General features: G+C 48.2%; 1 protein-coding gene across 1 annotated transcript; it reads right to left on the bottom strand.

Moving 5' to 3' along the window:
- Nucleotides 1–744: 744 nt before the first annotated feature.
- OAS2 (2'-5'-oligoadenylate synthetase 2) lies at nucleotides 745–18905 on the bottom strand. The gene is given in 15 exon segments (XM_032654070.1): nucleotides 745–2605; nucleotides 2608–2630; nucleotides 3516–3772; nucleotides 3775–3973; nucleotides 4778–4958; nucleotides 6379–6697; nucleotides 9601–9732; nucleotides 9734–9757; nucleotides 11971–12103; nucleotides 12599–12725; nucleotides 12728–12833; nucleotides 14204–14376; nucleotides 16357–16582; nucleotides 16584–16628; nucleotides 18618–18905. Coding segments are annotated over 15 exon segments (2265 nt in total). The 5' UTR covers nucleotides 18795–18905; the 3' UTR covers nucleotides 745–2462.
- Nucleotides 18906–19449: the final 544 nt, after the last annotated feature.

The raw sequence follows: 19449 nt of genomic DNA, 5'->3' as shown, positions 1-19449 counted from the left end.
CAGAGGTTCCTGTTTCCTTGTGGCTGTCAGCTCCTAGAAGCCTAGAACATTCCCTGACTTGGCCCTTCGAGCCGGCAACAACGGCTCAGATCCCTCACCTGCCTCTTCTTGAGCTGAATCTCTCCGACTTCAGGTGGGACTGCTTCTCTGCTTTTAAGGGCTCGCGCCATTAGATTGGACCCACCTGAACCCACCTGAATAACTCAGGATCATCTCCCCATCTCCAGATCCTTAATCACATTTTCAAGGTCCCTTTGCCACGTAAGGTAACATATTCACAGGTTCCAGGGATTAGGATGCAGACATCTTTGGGGGGTAACTATTCCACCTGCCACACCCCCTTCTTGCTTTCCCAGGTCTCTTGTGGTTTGTGGCAGTTTCCCGTCTCTCTGTCAGAGCTCATAGGGGTCACCCACTGGCTATCTTGTTCTCCCATTATTCTGGCATCACCATGGCCAAGTCCTGGGGAAGGATCCCTTTTCCTGACCAGCACCCCCAGCACAACAGCTGAGCCTTCTCCCTTCTCCGGGTGATGACTTCCTGCTCCGGAGGAAGTGTGTGAGAGCAAAAGATCATGGAATTATGGGAATAAAGGGGCAGGTGAAGGGCTTCACTTTGGGAAAAGATCCCTCTTCTAAGACTTGAAGGAAAGGGAAGGAGTTAGTAATTGGGAAAATACAGAATGGTTGACAAATGCCGTGCACATAAACCTGGACGAGAGCAAATGTTTTTAATAACGGAGGTCACACACGGAACGAGACTTCAGCAAGGCGAGGTGAGACTTTACGAATGACGTGGAGGTCTTGATTTCAAGAGGAGTTGAAGAAGCGAGGGAAGGAGCAGTGGGGGCCGTCAAGAGAAGAATGGGCTACTCTTTCACACAGTGAACCGATTCTTTAAAAGCAACTGCCTGTCAGGGGTGGGGGAGGCCATGGACGTGCGTTAAATTGTTCAGATGAGATTACAGAGAAGGAAGAGGACCAGAGATTAGCTCCTCAGAACCACCTCCTCAAGGGGCCTGAATGTGGCCAGTCATGGTATAAAGCACATGGTGGGATTTCCGCTCTCCTCTTCTGCCGAACAGAGCGGGCAGAGGGGGCGTTGTGCTTCAGGCAGTGTTTGCGAGGACAAATAAACTTTGTGGGCTGACCCACTGACGACGAGAATAACTTTTCCTAGAAAACAGCCGCGTGCCTTAGTCATAAGCCAAATTTCTAATCATACCAGTCATCTGAAAAACATAGATTGTGGCCATCGGGTCAAGCTATTTTGAATAGATTAGATAACTTAATAGTATTATTAGAAAATCAAAGCCCTATCTAGCAGGCCTACAGCAGTGCTTATAAGTCATCTTTCTAAATAAAGCACAATATTTATTATATACAATGATTTTTGCTATCAATCATGGCTAATACGTTATACCAATAATGATAATATGAAGTGGAGTAATACCGTTCATTCAGGCTTGGGTTTGTAAATTCTGTAGTTTATTAACCATAAAAAAAAAAAAAAAGCAATTGCCTGGTGGTCTCTAGAAGTTTCTTCCAGCATTATTATTCCAGGAATCTACACCTTCTGAATAAGTGCATCTCACTGACAATAGAATGTATCCCCGCTCCCCAACTTCCTGGTGACTGAACTGTCTAGAAAGAAAGAAATATATGTGCGAGAATAATACATATCCAAGCAGTTAGAACCATTGGTTAAAAGAGACAGAAAAAAAAAACCAGAAAGAAAGAAGGAAGTGTATCTGAGAAGGTGACTACTACCAGGGACAGTTTTGGGTACTTGTTGACAGAGAACCTGATGGGGGAACCAAGTATACCTGGTGGCAGGTATCTTGGTTGGCTGACCCAACTCTCACCCCCCTTTTTGGAGCCACTTTTCAGTTACAGGTAGCTGCAACTTGAAATGTAAGAGAGTTTGCTGGATGAGGCTTCTAATAAGATACCTGGGTGGGTATCCTCCCCCTTTCTGTTCCTCCAACCTCACCATGGACCCGCCACCTGGAGGTGCAATAGCCACTCTCAGTGCCACGAAGACTCAAATGAACGACTAAAGAGGGTGGAGCCAGGAAGAGCTGGGGATGAGTGTGCCCCAGGGGACCCTTGGTCTCGTCTGGAGGCATTTTTGGTTGTTGCACTCGAGGTTGGTGCTACTGCATCTGGTGGGTAGAGACTTAACACTACCCAAGACGGCCCCTACCACGAAGAACGATCCAGCCCCCAATACCAAGTGCCACGGTGGAGATGATCTGCTCCAGGGGAAAGTCCAGTGGAGCTGTTGTGCGAGTCCTAGGTTGCCTGCCTTAGGATTTCTTGTTATGGGAAGAAAAAACCCAATCGTTTAGGCTCCTGAGTTGGGCTATCTGTTATTTGTGGCTGAGTGAATCCCAAGTTGCTATAGCAGGGAAGCTCTTTGATTTCAGCCTGTCCCAGGGTAATCTCCAGATGACACTTCCTTTAGATGATTCTCACTGGCACTTTCCATGATTGTATGGGACAACCCGACCCGTCTCTGAAACAGAGAGACAGCAACCATTCAGTAGCTTCTTCTGCTAGAAGATGCCAACACCAACGGTCCCCTCCACCCACGTCGCCAGTAGATCGGCTGGGTCCAAGATCACAGGCCTAAACGAGAGATTAGAAGTCATCAGAGGCATGCTTTTTAGAACCAGTGGCCTCAGAATTGGGGGCCCATTCTACTCTTTGTAATAAAACAATGTGTCTTTCTAGCTTAGATGTCCGTAATTCAAATGTACCAATACAGTTCAAAGTGATTTCCTAGAAGTAAATCATATTTGTCAGAAAAGTTTTGAAAGCTCTTCATTATTATACACATGAAGGCATTCTATAAACATCTCTCCATGCTAGGGCAACTGAAATATAATGTATCATTTAATCAACTCTACTGTCAAGTAGGTCACACCCACGGTAGGCAAGCCAGGGTATCTTGTTGTCTTTTTTTTTTTTTCTCCTCTATTCTTTCTCAATGTTTCTTTCTTTTCTCTCTTCTCTTTTCTTTTGCTTCCACTGTTTTGGTTCCCTGCTGCTGGTGCTGAGTGGATACACTAAGATTCCTTCCTATTCTTGAAGGATAAAGGTTTTGTGGGATGGAGGTTGGAAAGGGGAGATAAAACCTGATCTAATAAACAGCCTGCAGGATACACCAGCACCGAATGACAGCATTACTTCTCAGGAACACACTTCCAACTTCCACACCTTTTAGACCTGCTAATGAATCCATGCTTTTCCTTCTGACCTTGAAAGATGAAAGCAACTCAGGGACCTGGTACCTTGGTCCTTCCTTCTTTGTTCCTCCTGGATGACATTTCTCCTGCCTCCCTGGGATTTTACCCCTGGAGACTGTGGGCGGTTCTGACGGTCAGCACATTCCCTTCTCAGTTTCACAGGAGGAATAATGGATCAGGACCCCGCGGGAGGTGAATTCAGGTCACCAAAATAGCGTTGGAGGGAATCAGGTTAAGAAATGGAGGGGGCTGAGGTTTGGGGCACCCGGTTCTCTGGATCTGGGTCAGGAGGAAGCTCCTCACAATCTCGTCATCAAAGTTGTAGTTGACCATCCACAAGACACAGAGATCCTGCTCGTTTGTGACCAACTCCAGGACCGTCCGGAAACCTTCAGCCGTGTCAAAATCCTGCGCCCCACTCCCCTGCTCCCAGGCGTAGATGGTAAGCAGCTCCAAGGCATATTTGGGGGCAGAGGCCCCTTTTGCTTCAGTTTGCTTCCACGCTGAGGGAAGAGTGGGAACATCAGACGGTACTGGTTAAAGCAGGAAGGCGAAATGAGCGTAGCAAGAGCCTTAGAGGGTGCACGTGAAGGACTGCTGGGGCCGCAGTAGGGCACCCAGGTCTCGAGACGCAGCGCTGGGACTGGTCTGGGAAGGGTCAATTTGCAGCTTAAAGGCAGCCCACGCAGGCTTCTTTGTTGTGCTTTGGCTGTATGTACCGTCCTAGAGTTATAACATAGTACCATTTACTAAAGACCCACTGTGTGCTAATTATGGGGCCAGACATTCCACCTACGTCATTCACTCCTGATCCCCCAGCATCCCTACACAGCGGGCAGAGGTCGCTATGCTGAAGTCATGGGGAAGTGAAGTGACTTGCTCAAGGTCACCCTGCAGCCCTGAGCACTCTGAGCACCCTGGGGCTGGGTGTAGATGTGGAAACCACAGGGTTCAGTCTCCTCGGGTTTCAGGAAGCTGGACACAGAAAGGAGACATCTCCTGAAAGAGCTGCTGTCGTGCTGGGTGTCTGCTGTCATGAGAATACTTAGAAACTACCCTGTGGCAAGATGGATGGAAGTGGAGGGAGGCGAACCAGTATAGAAAATGCAGCCCCTGCTGCTGCCTGTCACTTCAACCTGCCTTCCAAGAGGTAGCATCTGTGTCTATTAATTATGGACACCTAGCAGCAGATAAGCCATGCTGGTGACTTGCAGGCATGAAAATCCCAACTTCATCTGCCCTTTGGAGGCACGATAACTTGGATTCCTGCAGAATTCTTTGGGTGTCAGAGAAAAAGCAAAATAAACCATGTGTGGCAGCTTTGTTGGGAGGAGATGCTTACATCTGACCCATCTCAGTGGGGTTAGTGATGGGAACTCCACAAAGATACTCAGGGTTAGGCATGGGAAGATTCTGTAATGTGGTCCAGCCCCCAGCATGGGAGACAGTGAGCACAAGTGCTGGTTTCATGGTCACAGAGTACTGATAAAAATAATAACCAGGTGGCCAGGACAAGAGCTGTCGTACCCATTTGTACCAGTCAGGCGAATCAAATCCTTCAGTTTGGTGGGCCGGGAGCAAACGAAATTGCGCTGTAGCTCCGTGAAACAGGTAGAAAATTCTCCCCCCAGGGCGTCTGAGGATTTATGCAAATAGATGAGGTCAGCATAGATCCTGGGGCTGGGTGTAGAGTCAGACTTCAGTTCACCTAACATGGGGAAGAAATTTACATTACGCTTTAATCTGTATAGAAAGTAACAGATTTCAAAACACTGTTGACAACTATAATTTAATTCTGGGAAATTATTTTGAACTCTATTAGTGTATGTGAATTACTGATGTCTAAGATATCGGGGGCATCTCCAGAGTAATGAGATATTAAAAATTACATGGTTTATATGAGTATAGGTGGTATTTATTATTAAAGCGTTATCTAGACCTGCACTGTCCAACAGGGTAGCCATCAGCCAAGGTGGCTATTTGCATTCAAACTCATTAAAGGAAAATCAAATGAGAAATTTAGTTCCTTACTCGTACTGGCAACATTTCAAGCTCTCAGTAGATACAGAACACAGATAGAGGACATTTTCGTTATCCCAGAAAGGCCTTCTAGACAGTGCTGATCTGAAATTTGCCAACTGTGGCCCCCAGACTAAATCTGGCCGCCTGCTTGTTTTTGTAAATAAAGTTTCATCGGAACACAGTCACGCCCACTTAATAATGTATCGTCTATGGCTGTTTTCAAGCTGCAAAGGCAGAGTTGAGCAGTTGTGACAGATACCTTATGGTCCTTAAAGCTGAAAATATTTGCTATCTTGCCTTTTATTTAAAAAGTTAGCTGACCCCCTATCTATATACTGTCATTTCCTCTCTAAAGACCCTAAGAACCATTCAGAGGCAAGGTACCAGAGTCTTCTTGATTTTGATTTGGAAAATGCCTGAAATAGCCTTGGTTTTTTTTTTTTTGTTTTTTTTTTTTGCGGTACGCGGGCCTCTCACTGTTGTGTCCTCTCCCGTTGCGGAGCACAGGCTCCGGACGTGCAGGCTCAGCGGCCATGGCCCACGGGCCCACGGGCCCAGCCGCTCCGGGGTATGTGGGATCCTCCCGGACCGGGGCACCGAACCCGTGTCCCCTGCATCGGCAGGCGGACTCCCAACCACTGCGCCACCAGGGAAGCCCTTCCTTGGTTTCTTTTAATACACCATTGTGTATCTGTCACTCACGAATTGAATTTCTAAAGGAGTTTTTTGCCTAAGATGGAAGGCGAACACCCAGATTTCCTGTCTTTGCCTCAGAATTTCTCCCACAGTCTGTTTTTTCATTTCCTTCCCTACTACTTGAGGCATTTTATCTATAAATGTGTACTGACTTCCTGTGTACCCCATTCTTTGAGAGATGTTGTGAATGACACCATGGGAGTATAAGATGTGGGTTCTGGCCGTGGTAGGGATAAAATAAACAAGAATGAAAATGTATACAGGTGTAAGGTATTGCTGTCATTATGAATGCCACCTGTTGGGGCACTGGACCAGGTCCGATCAGTAAGTCACGTGACTTTCCCTCCCCTCCCCCCATCACACCAGAATCCCTCTTCCTCTTCCAGAAGCTCAAATCTTAGGAGTCTTACCTAGGGCATTAAACGCAGGCAGCACTTCAAAGTCAACACTTTACTTGAGGACTTTGGATTTCAGAGTTAAGCTCAGCACCCGGGGAGCCTTCCATTTTGAAATCTCAAACTTCACTTCAAAATCCTTCTGCTGACAGGCTTCCAGTTGCTTGTGGATTTCCTTGATGATGTTGCATCTCTCGTTTTCCTGGGAGGTGTAGCTTTTCAGCGGGTCCGCGAACACAACAAGGTCGGCATGGGAACCGCTCTTCAGAGCCGTGCCTTTGGCGGTTGACCACCACCGCCCCCCCCCCCCCGCCCCCTAGGGAAGCAAAGGCAACTGGAGATACAGCATTTTCTAGAGCCTGAGCCCTCACCCCCATGGGCTGGCGCCCGTTGGGCTAATTAATGAGGTTGCCGGGAGCGGTGCCATGTTCGAGTCTCCAGCTAGGGCTGATTCCGAAGCAGAGTGTTTCATTTTCCAAACAAATAGAATCATCTGGTTCCAAAGGTGGCTCATCTCATGTCATTTGATGTGTGAATTTGCCCACAAACAATGGATGGGCTAGTTATAAATGACCTGCTTCTCAAGTCAACTTCCTAAAGATTTCTGGTAAAGACTAACGTAGCTTTACAGACTCACAGACATGGAGAACAAACTAGTGGTTACAGTGGGGAGAGGGAAGTGGGGAGGGGCACTACAAGGGTGGGGACGTAAGAGGTATAGACTATTAGCAGTAAAATAAGCTACAAGGTTATATGGTACAACATGGGGTATAGAGCCAATATTTTATAATAACTATAAATGGAGTATAACCTTTAAAAATTGTGAATCACTATACCGTACACCTGTAACTTATATAATATTGTACAGCAACTATACTTCAATAAACATAAATAAATTTTAAAAAGAGACCATGGTGAGAAAAAAAAATCCTCAATAGTGAAAATCTAAAATTTCCCCCCTAGATAAAACAGAACTCGAATGGATCAATACACAATGAGCAAATTTTAAACACAAGGCACGGTATCAATATCAGATGAATGTGCTCTGTTAGACACTATCCAGATCCCTCTGCATACTTGATCTTATGAAATACAGTCCTCAAGATGTCCATCTACAGTATACTCTGGACAAACAGACAAAAAAGAGTATGTAGCTTTATTTGAATTTCTGTGACCTGAAATAAATCAAACTAAGCCAAGCCTGACGTCATCGCTTCCCTCCTGCAATCTGGGGACCATTGGATGAATATTCATCATTTAGATGCAGGGGTCGGCAAACTTTCCGTAAAGTGTTAGCTGATACATATTTTAGGCTTTGTGGGCTACGTGTGTCTCTGCCACATAAGCTTCTACTTCCCGCTCCTCACTTTCTCCCCCGCATCCTCCTCCTTTTCCCCTTCCTCTTCCTCCTCTCCCTTCTTCTCCTTCTTCTTCTTCAACCATGTAAAAATGTAAAACCGGGGCTTCCCTGGTAGCTGCAGTGGTTGAGAGTCTGCCTGCCGATGCAGGGGACACGGGTTCGTGCCCTGGTCCGGGAAGATCCCACATGCCGCGGACCGGCTGGGCCCGTGAGCCATGGCTGCTGAGCCTTGCGCGTCCGAAGCCTGTGCTGGCCTGAGAGGCCACAACAGTGAGAGGCCCGCGTACCGCAAAAAAAAAAAAGTAAACCACTCTTAGCTCGCTGGCCCTGGCTTGCCCAAGCTCTGCACGAGGCAGCTTAGGCAGGCACACAGGTTCATTCTGTCTGTTTGTGAAGTTCTCCCTGAAGGCACAGCTGCTTAGCCGATGGGCTTCTTTGAGTGTGAGTCGGGGAGAAGCCAGCTTCGCAGGGAGCTCTCTCAATGCCACAACTTGGTGGGATTTGCTCTGAGCATCAACCCTCATGCATGTTTTCCTGGTTTTTCCCCAGAAAACTCATTTGATTTCTGCAAAAGCAATGTTTATTTTACCCCATGGGTAGCGAATGCCTGGCTACGTGGCTAGGAGGCGAGGGGAGGGAGTGGAGCTTCCTGTACACAGATGCTCCATTAATCCCTGGTCCATGCCACTTCATCCATGCAGCTGGTCTCCCGGGCCACAGCCCCCTCCCTGCATCCTCCAGGTGGCACCTCCCCCATCACCTCAGCAGACAATTCTTGCAACCAACTTCAGGAAGATAGAAAGCAACTTCTTATCGGCCAAAGGCTCTCTTCCTATTTTCTTCTTTGATGTGTCATTAACGTTTCTTATTTATTTTCTCTCATGTTAATGAGAGGCTGGGGAAGGAGAGGACAACATGAGCCATGAACACAGCCAGTCTTGTTTTCCCTCAAATTAACCTTGTGAGACATTTTACTCATGGCGCGTGGGACGTCGGCACTGGTCCCCAGACCCGTCCCAGGGCAGCACGCACACAGATCTGTTCTTTTTGCATCACAGCCAAATGTTTTTGCTCACAGGTCAGCACTTTTCTCCCTCCCTTCTTGTGACCCTGGACACACAGTTATCTGGTTGGCGGCCAACAGACAGAGGCAAGTGTGTCAGCGCGTGACCTTGGAGTCTTGGACAAGAATGGCCCCATCTGCTGAATCTCTAGCTCAGTTGATGGGATGAATTGAAACTAGGAAGACTGTCACTTTTTGATTTAATACACATGGAGCTTAGAATCTGCTGTGGTTTGAATGGTGGCCCCCCCCCCCCCAAAAAAAAGAGATGTCTGCTGGCAACATGTGTGAATGTGATGTTATCTGGAAAAAGGGTCTTTATAGATGTGATTCAGTTAGGGATCTGCGGGCCCTAAACCCAATGACAAGTGTTCTTAGAAGGGAACAGAAGAAAGACCCAGAGGAGAAGGGGACGGGGAGAGGGAGGCAGAGACTGGAGGGTTGCACCACAAGCCAAGCACCGGCGAGCGTTGCCGGCAGCTCTCGGAGGTTAACGCAGGATCAGAAGTCTACTGTGATTAGAACTCGGCATGTTCACAGCCGTGGGCCGGGCTCAGCCCCTGCTCGGGGAACTAGGATGCCGCAGGCCACACAATGTGCACCCCCCAAAATCTATTGCGAATGACGTAAGCAGTGCATCGGCACCCTCCACTGAAAACCAGGGTCCTGGTTGCCATTCTCCCCTGCTTCCCTCCCTCACCCTTTGTCCTCCACATTTCCAGTGGTCACGAGCATTGCAGAGTTACAGGAACAGCTTAGTCCCCGCCAATAACAAAGAGAAAGGCCATTGCTCACCTTGACAATCTTCTGACACTTTGTAGTTTGAATGTCGAACGCAATTTTCTTTAAGAAACTTACAGATGATGTCAACAGCTTTCTTGATCTGATCTAGGAAAGTCCTGTTGGGCTGGAGAAAGTCCTTGATGAACTTGTCTAGAAGATGGCCCTGGGGTCACATAGAGCGGCGCAGGCTGTGGAAGGAGGCCGCCTGTGAGACGCCCCCTGCCAGCCGCCTGTCCCCCACACACCACCCCCCCGCTTCCTCCCCTGCCTGCTCTGCTCCCCCACCTCTCCCTTCCTGCTCTCAACTCTCCTGCTGGTACTTTGTCATCCTGAGTTCTTGCATTGACGTATCCCAAGAGAGTTTCGGGTGGTACCCAAGATCCCCCAGAAACAGGACCTCTCCTAGTTGCTCCTCTTACCCTCTAAAAGGGATCTGGATCCTTCTGCCAACAGGTCTGTGAAGACCTGGCTCCAAATTACTGTCTAGCTTCCACTTCTGTTCTCGGGATCGTCCACACATGGCCAGCACCTCTTGGCTTCTCGTACTGCTCTGTTCTTTCCTTATTTTCCCATTTATTACAGGTATTTTTGACTTCTGATGATCACATTATTCCTTTTTCAAGGTTCTATCAGCCTCTGTTAAACACCCTGTGCCCCGGTGGATTGGTTTCCCTGAACGGCCGTAACAAATCGCGTTTCTAGACGTCTGCAGTCAAAGCGTAGGCAGGGCCGTGCTCCCTCCAAGGCTCTAGGGGAAATCCTTCCTGTGTCTTCCAGCTTCTGGCAGTCCACGGCCTTCCCTGGCTTGTGGCTGCATCACTCTGACCCCTGCCTCTCTTGTCACGTGGCTTTCTCCCTTCTGTGTCTGTGTCCCTGTGTGTCTCCTTATAAGGGCGCCAGTCATTGGATTCAGGGTCCACGCTGATCCAGGATGACCTCTTAACTGGTAATACTTGCAAAGACCCTACTTCCAAAGAAGGTCACATTCTGAGGATCCGGGTGGACATGAATTTTGCGGGACACTATTCAACCCTCCACACCAGGGGATGCTGTTCCGTCTAAGTGTGTTGAAGAGAAGGGCTGTCCTGGAGTCAGAGGGGCTGTGTGTTCAGTCTGAAGGGACAGTTACCTGTTCTCTAATCCAATGGGACTGTGGAGGGTGGGACCTGCTCACTCCCTTGTATCTGTGGTCACTTTTGGAAGGAAACCATTATTCTGATGTCTAAATGGGGTCTGACATCTGCATAAAAGTGAAGTTCTCTCCTCTTCAGTAGAAAACATCAGATGGGATGTGCTCCATGGACCACAGGTCATGACACCTCACCTGAGCATCTTTTCTTCCCTGTTCTGCATGCTCTGGTCAGGCCTCAGTCTGCAGAGACAGCTTAGTTCTTGCTAGTGGGAGGGAGAATAGTGATATCCACCCCCCACCCCTGCCCAAAGTCCACGTCCTGCTCTATGACTATGTTACCCTATATGGAAAATGGGACTTTGCAGATATAATCAAATTTGTGTTGATAGATGTGCTTCTCCTTTGGGGGATGGGAGGGGAAAAACCAATGCATCTGGCCCTTCATTAGTTCTCCCATTTGCAGCCTCACTTCTCGCTCTCGCCCCCAACGCCTGCTTCAGCAGAGCTCAGAGGTTGTCCCAGCATCCGCAGGGGTGACTGCCACCCACGTCTCTTGGGCTCTGCTCCATTTCATCTGTCACCACCTTCTCACCTGCTTTCTCTCTTGCAGAAACTAATTGAAATCTCTCATCTGCAGGTGCCCGCCTTTTCTCTTTGTTCAATTTTGCACATTACTATAATTTTAATGGAAGGGGAGGTCCCTAATGGTGTGTTATAGACTGAATTGTGTCCCTGTAAAAGATATGTTGAAGTCCCAACCTCTAGGCCCTATGAATGTGACCTTATGTGGAAAAAGGGTCTTTGCAAACAGGTAATCAAGTTAAGACGAGGTCATTACTGTGGTCCCTAATCCAGTACGGCTGGTGTCCTTGTAAGAAGAGGAGAGAGACACAGAGACAGACATGCCTGGAGGGAGGACATTGTGAAGACACACAAGAGAAGGCCATGTGACAACAGAGGCAGAGATTGGAGTGTTGCTGCCACAAGCCACGGACTGCGAACGGCCACCAGAAGCTGGAAGAGGTGAGGAAGGACTTTTCCCTAGAGCCTTCAGAGGGAGCATGGCCCTGTCAACGTCTTGATCTTGGATTCCTAGCCCCCAAAACTGTGAAAGAGTAAATTTCTGTTGCTTTAAGCCACCAGTGCATGGTGCTTTGTCATGGCACCTCTGGGAAACCAACTCACAGTGATCTTGGATAAGACTGCAGTCTGAGTATCGGGAGGACCCTGCCTGCAGCAGGACACGAGCTATATTGAAAGCCCTCTCACCAGAACATTCCAGGACAGTCCGTTCAGCCTGAGAGAAGATAACCAGGTTTGAGCTTCTTGTTTTAGCAGCTGCCAGCAGGTGTTATCTTTGCTCACATTACTGGTTGGGTCAGTTGGATCCAAGATTACTGGCCTATGAATTTGATTTAAAAAAATCAGTTGGGAGAAGAAATCATCTTGGGGGCAAAAGGCCTGGACTGGGCATCTGGAAACCTGAATTTTTACCTCCTGCAGTTCCTCCCAATTGCTGAAGTGCTCTGTCGAAGATGTCTAGCCTCTCTGGTCCTGGTGTTCTCTGTGTCCAGTGTTCTCTGCTTTACAGGCATGTTCCATTCATAACCTAATAAAACGGTCTCCTCTTTCTGCTGACCCCTCCTCTCTTTGCCCCTTCCTTCTATGAGGGGAAGTGTTTGCTTTGGGACAAAATGTGACAATGGTTTAGAATGTGAAAAGCATCGAAGTGTCCCTCTTTCAGACAGACCTCTCTTTGCCTCCCTACCCACTGCTGCTGGCATTCTTTTGGTGCATGCTTGGCTGCGAAAGACAGGGATGCACCTCATTCTAAGGGGGGTACAGCCTAGCATGTAGATAAAGAGGTAAGGAGAGAGGGCCGTGGGAAGCTTGGTACCTCGGGGATCGGAGGTAGCCCAGCTGGATGTTGCGGACGGTCTTATCCTCAAAGTTGTAGTGACTGTCCAGTAGGACACATAGCTGCTCCTGCTTCCTGATAAGCTCCAGAACAGTCTTGATGCCTCAGTTATGTCAGAGTCTTCTGCTCCACACCCCTGTTCCCAGGCATAGACCGTAAGCAGCTCCAGCGCATACAGGGGCAGCAGGGATGAATCCTTCAGCTTTTCCTGGCACTGTGGAAGGAGAAAAGTGTAGCAGATAATTGGAACCCAGTTCCACCCATGCCAGGGGTCTGAAATTGAGAAACTAGAAGTCGGGCTCCCTGGTGGTGCAGTGGTTGAGAGTCCACCTGCCGATGCAGGGGACGCGGGTTCGTGCCCCGGTCTGGGAAGATCCCACGTGCTGCGGAGCGGCTGGGCCCATAGCCATGGCCGCTGAGCCTGCGCGTCCGGAGCTGTGCTCCGCAACGGGAGAGGTCACAGCAGTGAGAGGTCCGCGTACCGCAAAAAAAAAAAAAATGAAACTAGAAGTCTATAGGAAGTCAATGTCCCCTGTCAATGATTGAAATGATATCATGGCTAAAATTCGATGGACTGACAACAGTGTTGATAAGAAAAGTGGAGCACCTGAAATTGTCATACACTGCTGACAGGAGTATGATTTGGTACAACCATTTGGGAAAACTATTTGGGGTGTATTTACTAAAGTTTATAATATATATATATATATATATATATTCCACAAATTTATTCATATATGCATGTGTATATGTATACACATATACATATATATTCATATATGTATATATACACAGATAAGGTAAATATGTAATGTGTGTATATATATAAGGTGTGTGTGTGTGTATATGTGTATATATCTATATATATACACACACACACATACATATATAAAGTATACCTTATAGAACAGCAGTCTCACTCCTGCATATTTACCCAAGAGGAATGACTGCTTAAATTCACAAAAAGACATGTAGGGAATACCCACTGTAACCTAATTCATAATAGCCCCAATTTGGGAATGACCCCATGTCCCTCAGCAGCAGAATGCATCCATGTACAGTGTCTTAATGCAATGGAATAAGTACAAAACAATGAAGAGCCACTACTCCCTGCAACAACACAGACAAATCTCTCAGGCATAATATTGAGCAAAAGATGGCAAACACGAAGTACATGCAGTATGATTCCATTGACATCAAGTTTAAAAACAAGCGAAACTAATTTGTGGTACCAGATGTTAGTAGAGTGGTTTGTTTGGGGGGAGCATGGACTGGGAGTGGCATCCTGCTGGAGCGCAGGAAATGTGTCCTATTTTGATCTGGGTGTTGCCTGAAAGGCTATAAAAAACACATTGAGCTGTATTCTTTTTTTTTTTTTTTCTTTGCCCACGTGGCATGTGGGATCTTCGTTCTCCCACCAGGGTTGGAACCAGCACCCCCTGCACTGCGAGGGCAGCATCTTAGCCATGGGACCACCAGGAAATCCCTGAGCTGTATTCTTAACATTGTTGTACTTTACCGAATGTGAGTTATCTCAGCAAAAGGGAAACGGATATAGCAATAGACATGCAATTTGAAGTTTACCTTTTGACACCAGTACTTTACCAAGAGGATCAAATCCTTCAGCTTGCTGGGATGGTTGCTAAAAAACTTCTCCTGGAGTTCAGTGAAGCAGATTGAGAACTCACCGGGGCTGGCTTTCACCATATCCAAGGATATTTTTGAACTCTCGATAGGTGCAGAGGGCTGGGCTTCTCACTTAAGCCTGGTGTGAAACAGAAACAGAACTTTTGGTTTTCATGGAACCTGGCCTGGGTGAGCCCACAAAGGCGGCTGGATGTGGTTTTGGTAGCACACGTTCACTGCTTCATCTGTAAGAGGACTGGTGCATTTGCATAAAAGGTGAGGGTGGCTTGTCCTGCTAGATAATAAATGTAGTTAGGCTAATATTTAGTACAGAAAGTAATTTTAAAATTCTCAGTAGTTTACTTTTCTCAGAAAGCGACCATTATCGTTTCCGTCTAGGAAAGGTTATCTGTTTGGAATGTGTAGCTCTGCCGCTAATCTGGTGGCAGCTTCTCGGTACTACATGTGAGGAAGAGCTGAGTTCTCGTTCTCACATCATTCTCTGCGAGATGGAGTGCAGCCAGCAGAGGGCGCCCTGGCCTAATCTCCAGCCACCGTGCTCTGAACCAGAGGACAGAACATAGGATTTCCTAGGAATTCTGAGTCACACTCTGTCTCTTCACCTTGAGTCCAGCCTTCCTTTGAGTCAGGCACGTATACTCAACCCTTATCATCCTAAAGGGTCCTGCAAGTTAGCTGTTTCTAGCCTTGATCTTACAGTTGGCAGAAGTGGGTTAGTAGTAAGACCAGGATGAGAATTCAAGTCTGCCTACCTTGCAAACTGGTGCATTTTTCTCTGCACTAGGTCACCTTTCTGTGAATGTAAGTCGTCAGGGTGTGTGTGTGTGTGTGTGTGTGTGTGTGTGTGTGTGTGTGTGTCCACCTTGAAGGCACTGGGCCTGGGGCTTAAAAGACCTGGGCTTTTATTCTAGTTCTGTCAGTAACTGGCTGTGTGGCCCTGGACACATTCATTTCGTTCTGCTTCCTCACTTGTTTCTTTTTTTGTTTGTTTGTTTGTTTGTTTTTGCGGTACGTGGCCTCTCACTGTTGTGACCTCTCCCGTTGCGGAGCACAGGCTCCGGACGCGCAGGCTTAGCGGCCATGGCTCACGGGCCCAGCCGCTCCGCGGCATGTGGGATCTTCCCGGACCGGGGTATGAACCCATGTCCCCTGCATCGGCAGGCGGACTCTCAACCACTGCGCCACCAGGGAAGCCCCTCACTTGTTTAATGAGGGGTTGAATTCCAGCTCTGGTATTTACGTTTGTGATAATATATGTACCTATGCTTGAGACTAAGCTGTGACTATGCTTAGTCTCACCCATTCAATCAACCATCCATGCATCTATCCAGTCAACCATCCATCCATCCATCCAAACAGTTGCCCATGGAAGATGTTTGCCTTGATGTTGACCTGATTAGAGGCACATTCCAAATACCTGCTCCAGCTGAACTTTTCCCAGATGTTTGCCCCATCCTCTACCTCGAACCAGCATTTATTCTAGTCTAAATCCTCCAGTGTAGTCCACAGAAGAGCAGCAATATCATGGCACTGGTTAGAAGTATAGAATCCTGGACCCCAGTTTCCTGAATCAGAACCTGCATTTTAAACAAGTTTCTCAGGTGCTTTGTGTGCGTGTCACAGTTTGAGATGCTCTACTCCAGAGTCTAGAACATTTCCTCCAAAGTCAACTAGGAGATAAGGGAGAAATTCTACAGAAGAGAGTAAGCTCAGGGTAGGAGGAATCTCCTTGTTTGAAAGTCAACAGTCTCTCGGGGCTTTCCTGGTGGTCCAGTGGTTAAGACTCCGCACTTCCACTGCAGGGGTGCAGGTTCCATCCCTGGTAGGGGAACTAAGATCCTGCATGCCACACAGTGAGAAAAGAAAGAAAGGAAAGGAAGAAAGAAAGGAAGGAAGAGAGAGAGAGAAAGAGAGAGAGGGAAAGAGAGGAAGGAGGGAAAGTCTACGGTCCCTCATTTTGGAAAGCACCAGTGGTATTTATTCAGATGCCAGGCTATCTACCACCCCTTTTTTCTGGCTTTGCTCTCTTGACAAGCCCCTCCAGACCTGAACCTCCACACACACACACCCCCACACACGGGGGGGCTCACCCAGAGCGTTGAAGGCGGGCAGCAACTCGAAAGTGATGCTCTGCTGTTCTGTGGACAGCTGGATGGTGAGCTTGCCACTGATGCTCTGGATCTCCACTTGGCTGCCAGCTTCATCGTGAGCTCACAGCGTTTCAACTGTGCCCAGATTTTTGCTGAGGAGGTCATGTTGGCTTTTTTTCTGACCCTGGAATTGTTCAAGGCCACCGATGAAGATGACGAGGGTACCAATCGGAGTTGCCCCTCAAGACCATTCTCCGGCCATAGGAGCCACTCTGCCAGCAACAGAGAAGTGGATGTGAGACTCTGAACCCTTTGGGGTCACAGGGCACCCCGACAGGCAGAAATATTTCTCACCTCAAGCAAAAGCCCCAGATGTCAACATAGTCTAAAAGCGGAGTGGCAGATGTTCATTTGTCCACCCAAAGAACTGAATCAGGATACCCATAGCAGCACTTTTTTAAAAAATAAATTTATTTATTGTATTATCTATTTATTATTTTTGGCTGTGTTGGGTCTTTGTTGCTGCGCACGGGGGCTTTCTCCAGTTGCGGCGAGCGGGGGCTACTCTTCCTTGTGGTGCACCAGCTTCTCATTGCGGTAGCTTCTCTCATTGTGCAGCACGGGCTCTAGGCACGTGGGCTTCAGTAGCTGTGGCACGTGGGCTCAGTAGTTGTGGCTCACGGGCTCTAGAGCGCAGGCTCCGTCGTTGTGGCACACGGGCTTAGTTGCTCCGCGGCATGTGGGATCTTCCCGGACCAGGGCTCGAACCCATGTCCCCTGCATTGGCAGGTGGATTCTCAACCACTGCACCACCAGGGAAGCCCCATAGCAGCACTTTTCCTACGAGCCCCAAACTGGAGGCAACTCGAATGGTCATCAGTAGTAGAATGGACAAATGTGGCGTATTCATACAGGGAACACATGACAGCAATGAAATGATAAACAACAGCTGCACACAACAACATAAATTTCGTCAACAGATGGGTCAAAAAAGCCCCCACACTAAAGCCACACAGTGCGTGATTTCTTTTATACAGGGTGACCAACCTGTCTGGTTTACCCTGGACATGCTCAGTTTTAGCACCAAGAGGCCCATGTCCCAGAAAACCCTTCAGTCCCGGGCAAACTGGGATGGTTGGTCACTCTATACAAAGTTTAAAAATAGGCAAAACTAATCTATGCTATGCTGTCAGAAGTCAGGAGAGTGGTTGCCTGGGGTTGGGGGTAGCGACTGGATGGGGGGTTCAGGGGCTCTTGGGTCGGGGGTGGGAATATTTTATTTCTTGATCTGGGTGTAGGTTACACATGTATGTTGTTTGTGGCAGTCCATCAGGCTGTACACTTAGATCAGTGCACTTTTTGTATGTATTATTAATATTTTAATTAGAAAAAAGTTAACAATATTGAGAGGTAGGATGGTATAGTGGTTAATGGTGCATGCTCCCAAACAGATTACCTGAGCTTAAAATCCCAGGTCAGATGCCAACTATTAAATAACTTCTCCACGCTTCAGTTTCCTCATCTGGGCCAAGGTAGGAGACACCAAGTGTCTAGGTATCTTTACTGCTAGGGCTAGTGGGTGTGTGTAAGGGCAGAGGCCAGAAAGCACTGTAACTACAGAGAAGTGGGATTCCGGTGCCGGAGAGCATGGGGTTTGTGGTGGGCATCCGTAAGCCCCTCCCCACCCTAGGGTCCTGGCCCCTTCCCAGCACCCTTTCTTCCCCAAAGGTCCAGAATCTTCAGGCTCAACCCTGGGGTTTGTGCCCATAGCACCAAATATTTCTAACTGATGACAGCTCCCCACCCCTTGCTGTTGAGAAGACACAGAGCATCCTTGGGTAGTTTTACTGAAGTCTTGTAGACTCAGTTTACTCCCCTGTAAGACGGGGAGAATAAAAACAATAAGAGTAACCACAGCTAATTTACTGCACTAACTTGGTACCAAGCCCTGTGCAAGAACATATGTGCTTAAGCCTCATAACACTTTGCAATGAGTATTATTTCTCTCCCATTTTACAAATTCAGATACTGAGGCACAGAGAGGTTAAACAACCTGCCCTGGGTCACACAGTAGTAAGGGGTAGAACCGGCTCCCCAACCTGTACTACTAAACTCTACACCATATCCCACCATCTCACACGAGTGTGGGGCTAGACAAGATGGTCTCTTGTGTGCCCAGGGCCCGGCACACGGTAGGTGCTCAGCACCAAGTCGCTCTGCCTTCTGGGTCCCAGAAGCCCTGACCCCAGCCTTCTACTCACTTTGGCCACACCGGTCACCAGGGGGAACTGCTCAGCTTCCTGCAGGACTGCACAGATGGTGTCCACGGTCTGGTCGATCTGTTTCTGACAGTCTTCAAAGGGCCTCAGGTTGTCCTGGGTAAACTCACCCAGTTTCTGGGCAGGCCGTTCGCAGAGATGGGACTCCCAGTTTCCCATTGCTCTGGCTGGCTGCTGAGATGACAGCTAATGGCAGAGCTGGAGGCAGAAGAGAATGAGGAACTCCTATGCCCGGAGACTGAAACCGAAACTCATGTCTGGGGAAAAGGAAACTCACAGAACGTTCCCAGCCGGCTGCCTCAATCCAGGGTTTTGCCCTCCCCCAAGCTGTGATGATCAGCCTTTCAGCTGCTCTCAAGGAATACTGGCGGTTAAAAATGCAGCCTCCAGGGCCTCCCTGGTGGCGCAGTGGTTGAGAGTCCGCCTGCCGATGCAGGGGACGCGGGTTCATGCCCCGGTCTGGGAAGATCCCACGTGCCGCGGAGCGGCTGGGCCCGTGAGCCATGGCCGCTGAGCCTGTGCGTCCGGAGCCTGTGCTCCACAACGGGAGAGGCCATGACAGTGAGAGGCCCGCGTACTGCAAAAAAAAAAAAAAAAAAAAATGCAGCCTCTGGAGCTGGACTATGAGGGCTTGATACATGCGACATCTGTGTCCTTGAGCACATTGCCAGTCCTTTTTGTGCCTTGATTTCCCCATCTATAAAATGGGGATAATAATGGTACCTGTCTCACAGGCTTAATGCAAGGATTAAAGACTTGCAAAGTGCTTAGAACAGGACCTGGCACATGGCTAGAGCTGTAAAGTGTTTGTTAA

Source organism: Phocoena sinus, chromosome 14, assembly GCF_008692025.1.
Source record: "Phocoena sinus isolate mPhoSin1 chromosome 14, mPhoSin1.pri, whole genome shotgun sequence".
Classification (NCBI taxonomy): domain Eukaryota; kingdom Metazoa; phylum Chordata; class Mammalia; order Artiodactyla; family Phocoenidae; genus Phocoena; species Phocoena sinus.
Note: the sequence above shows the minus strand (reverse complement) of the source record. Positions and strands in the feature narration are given on the sequence as shown.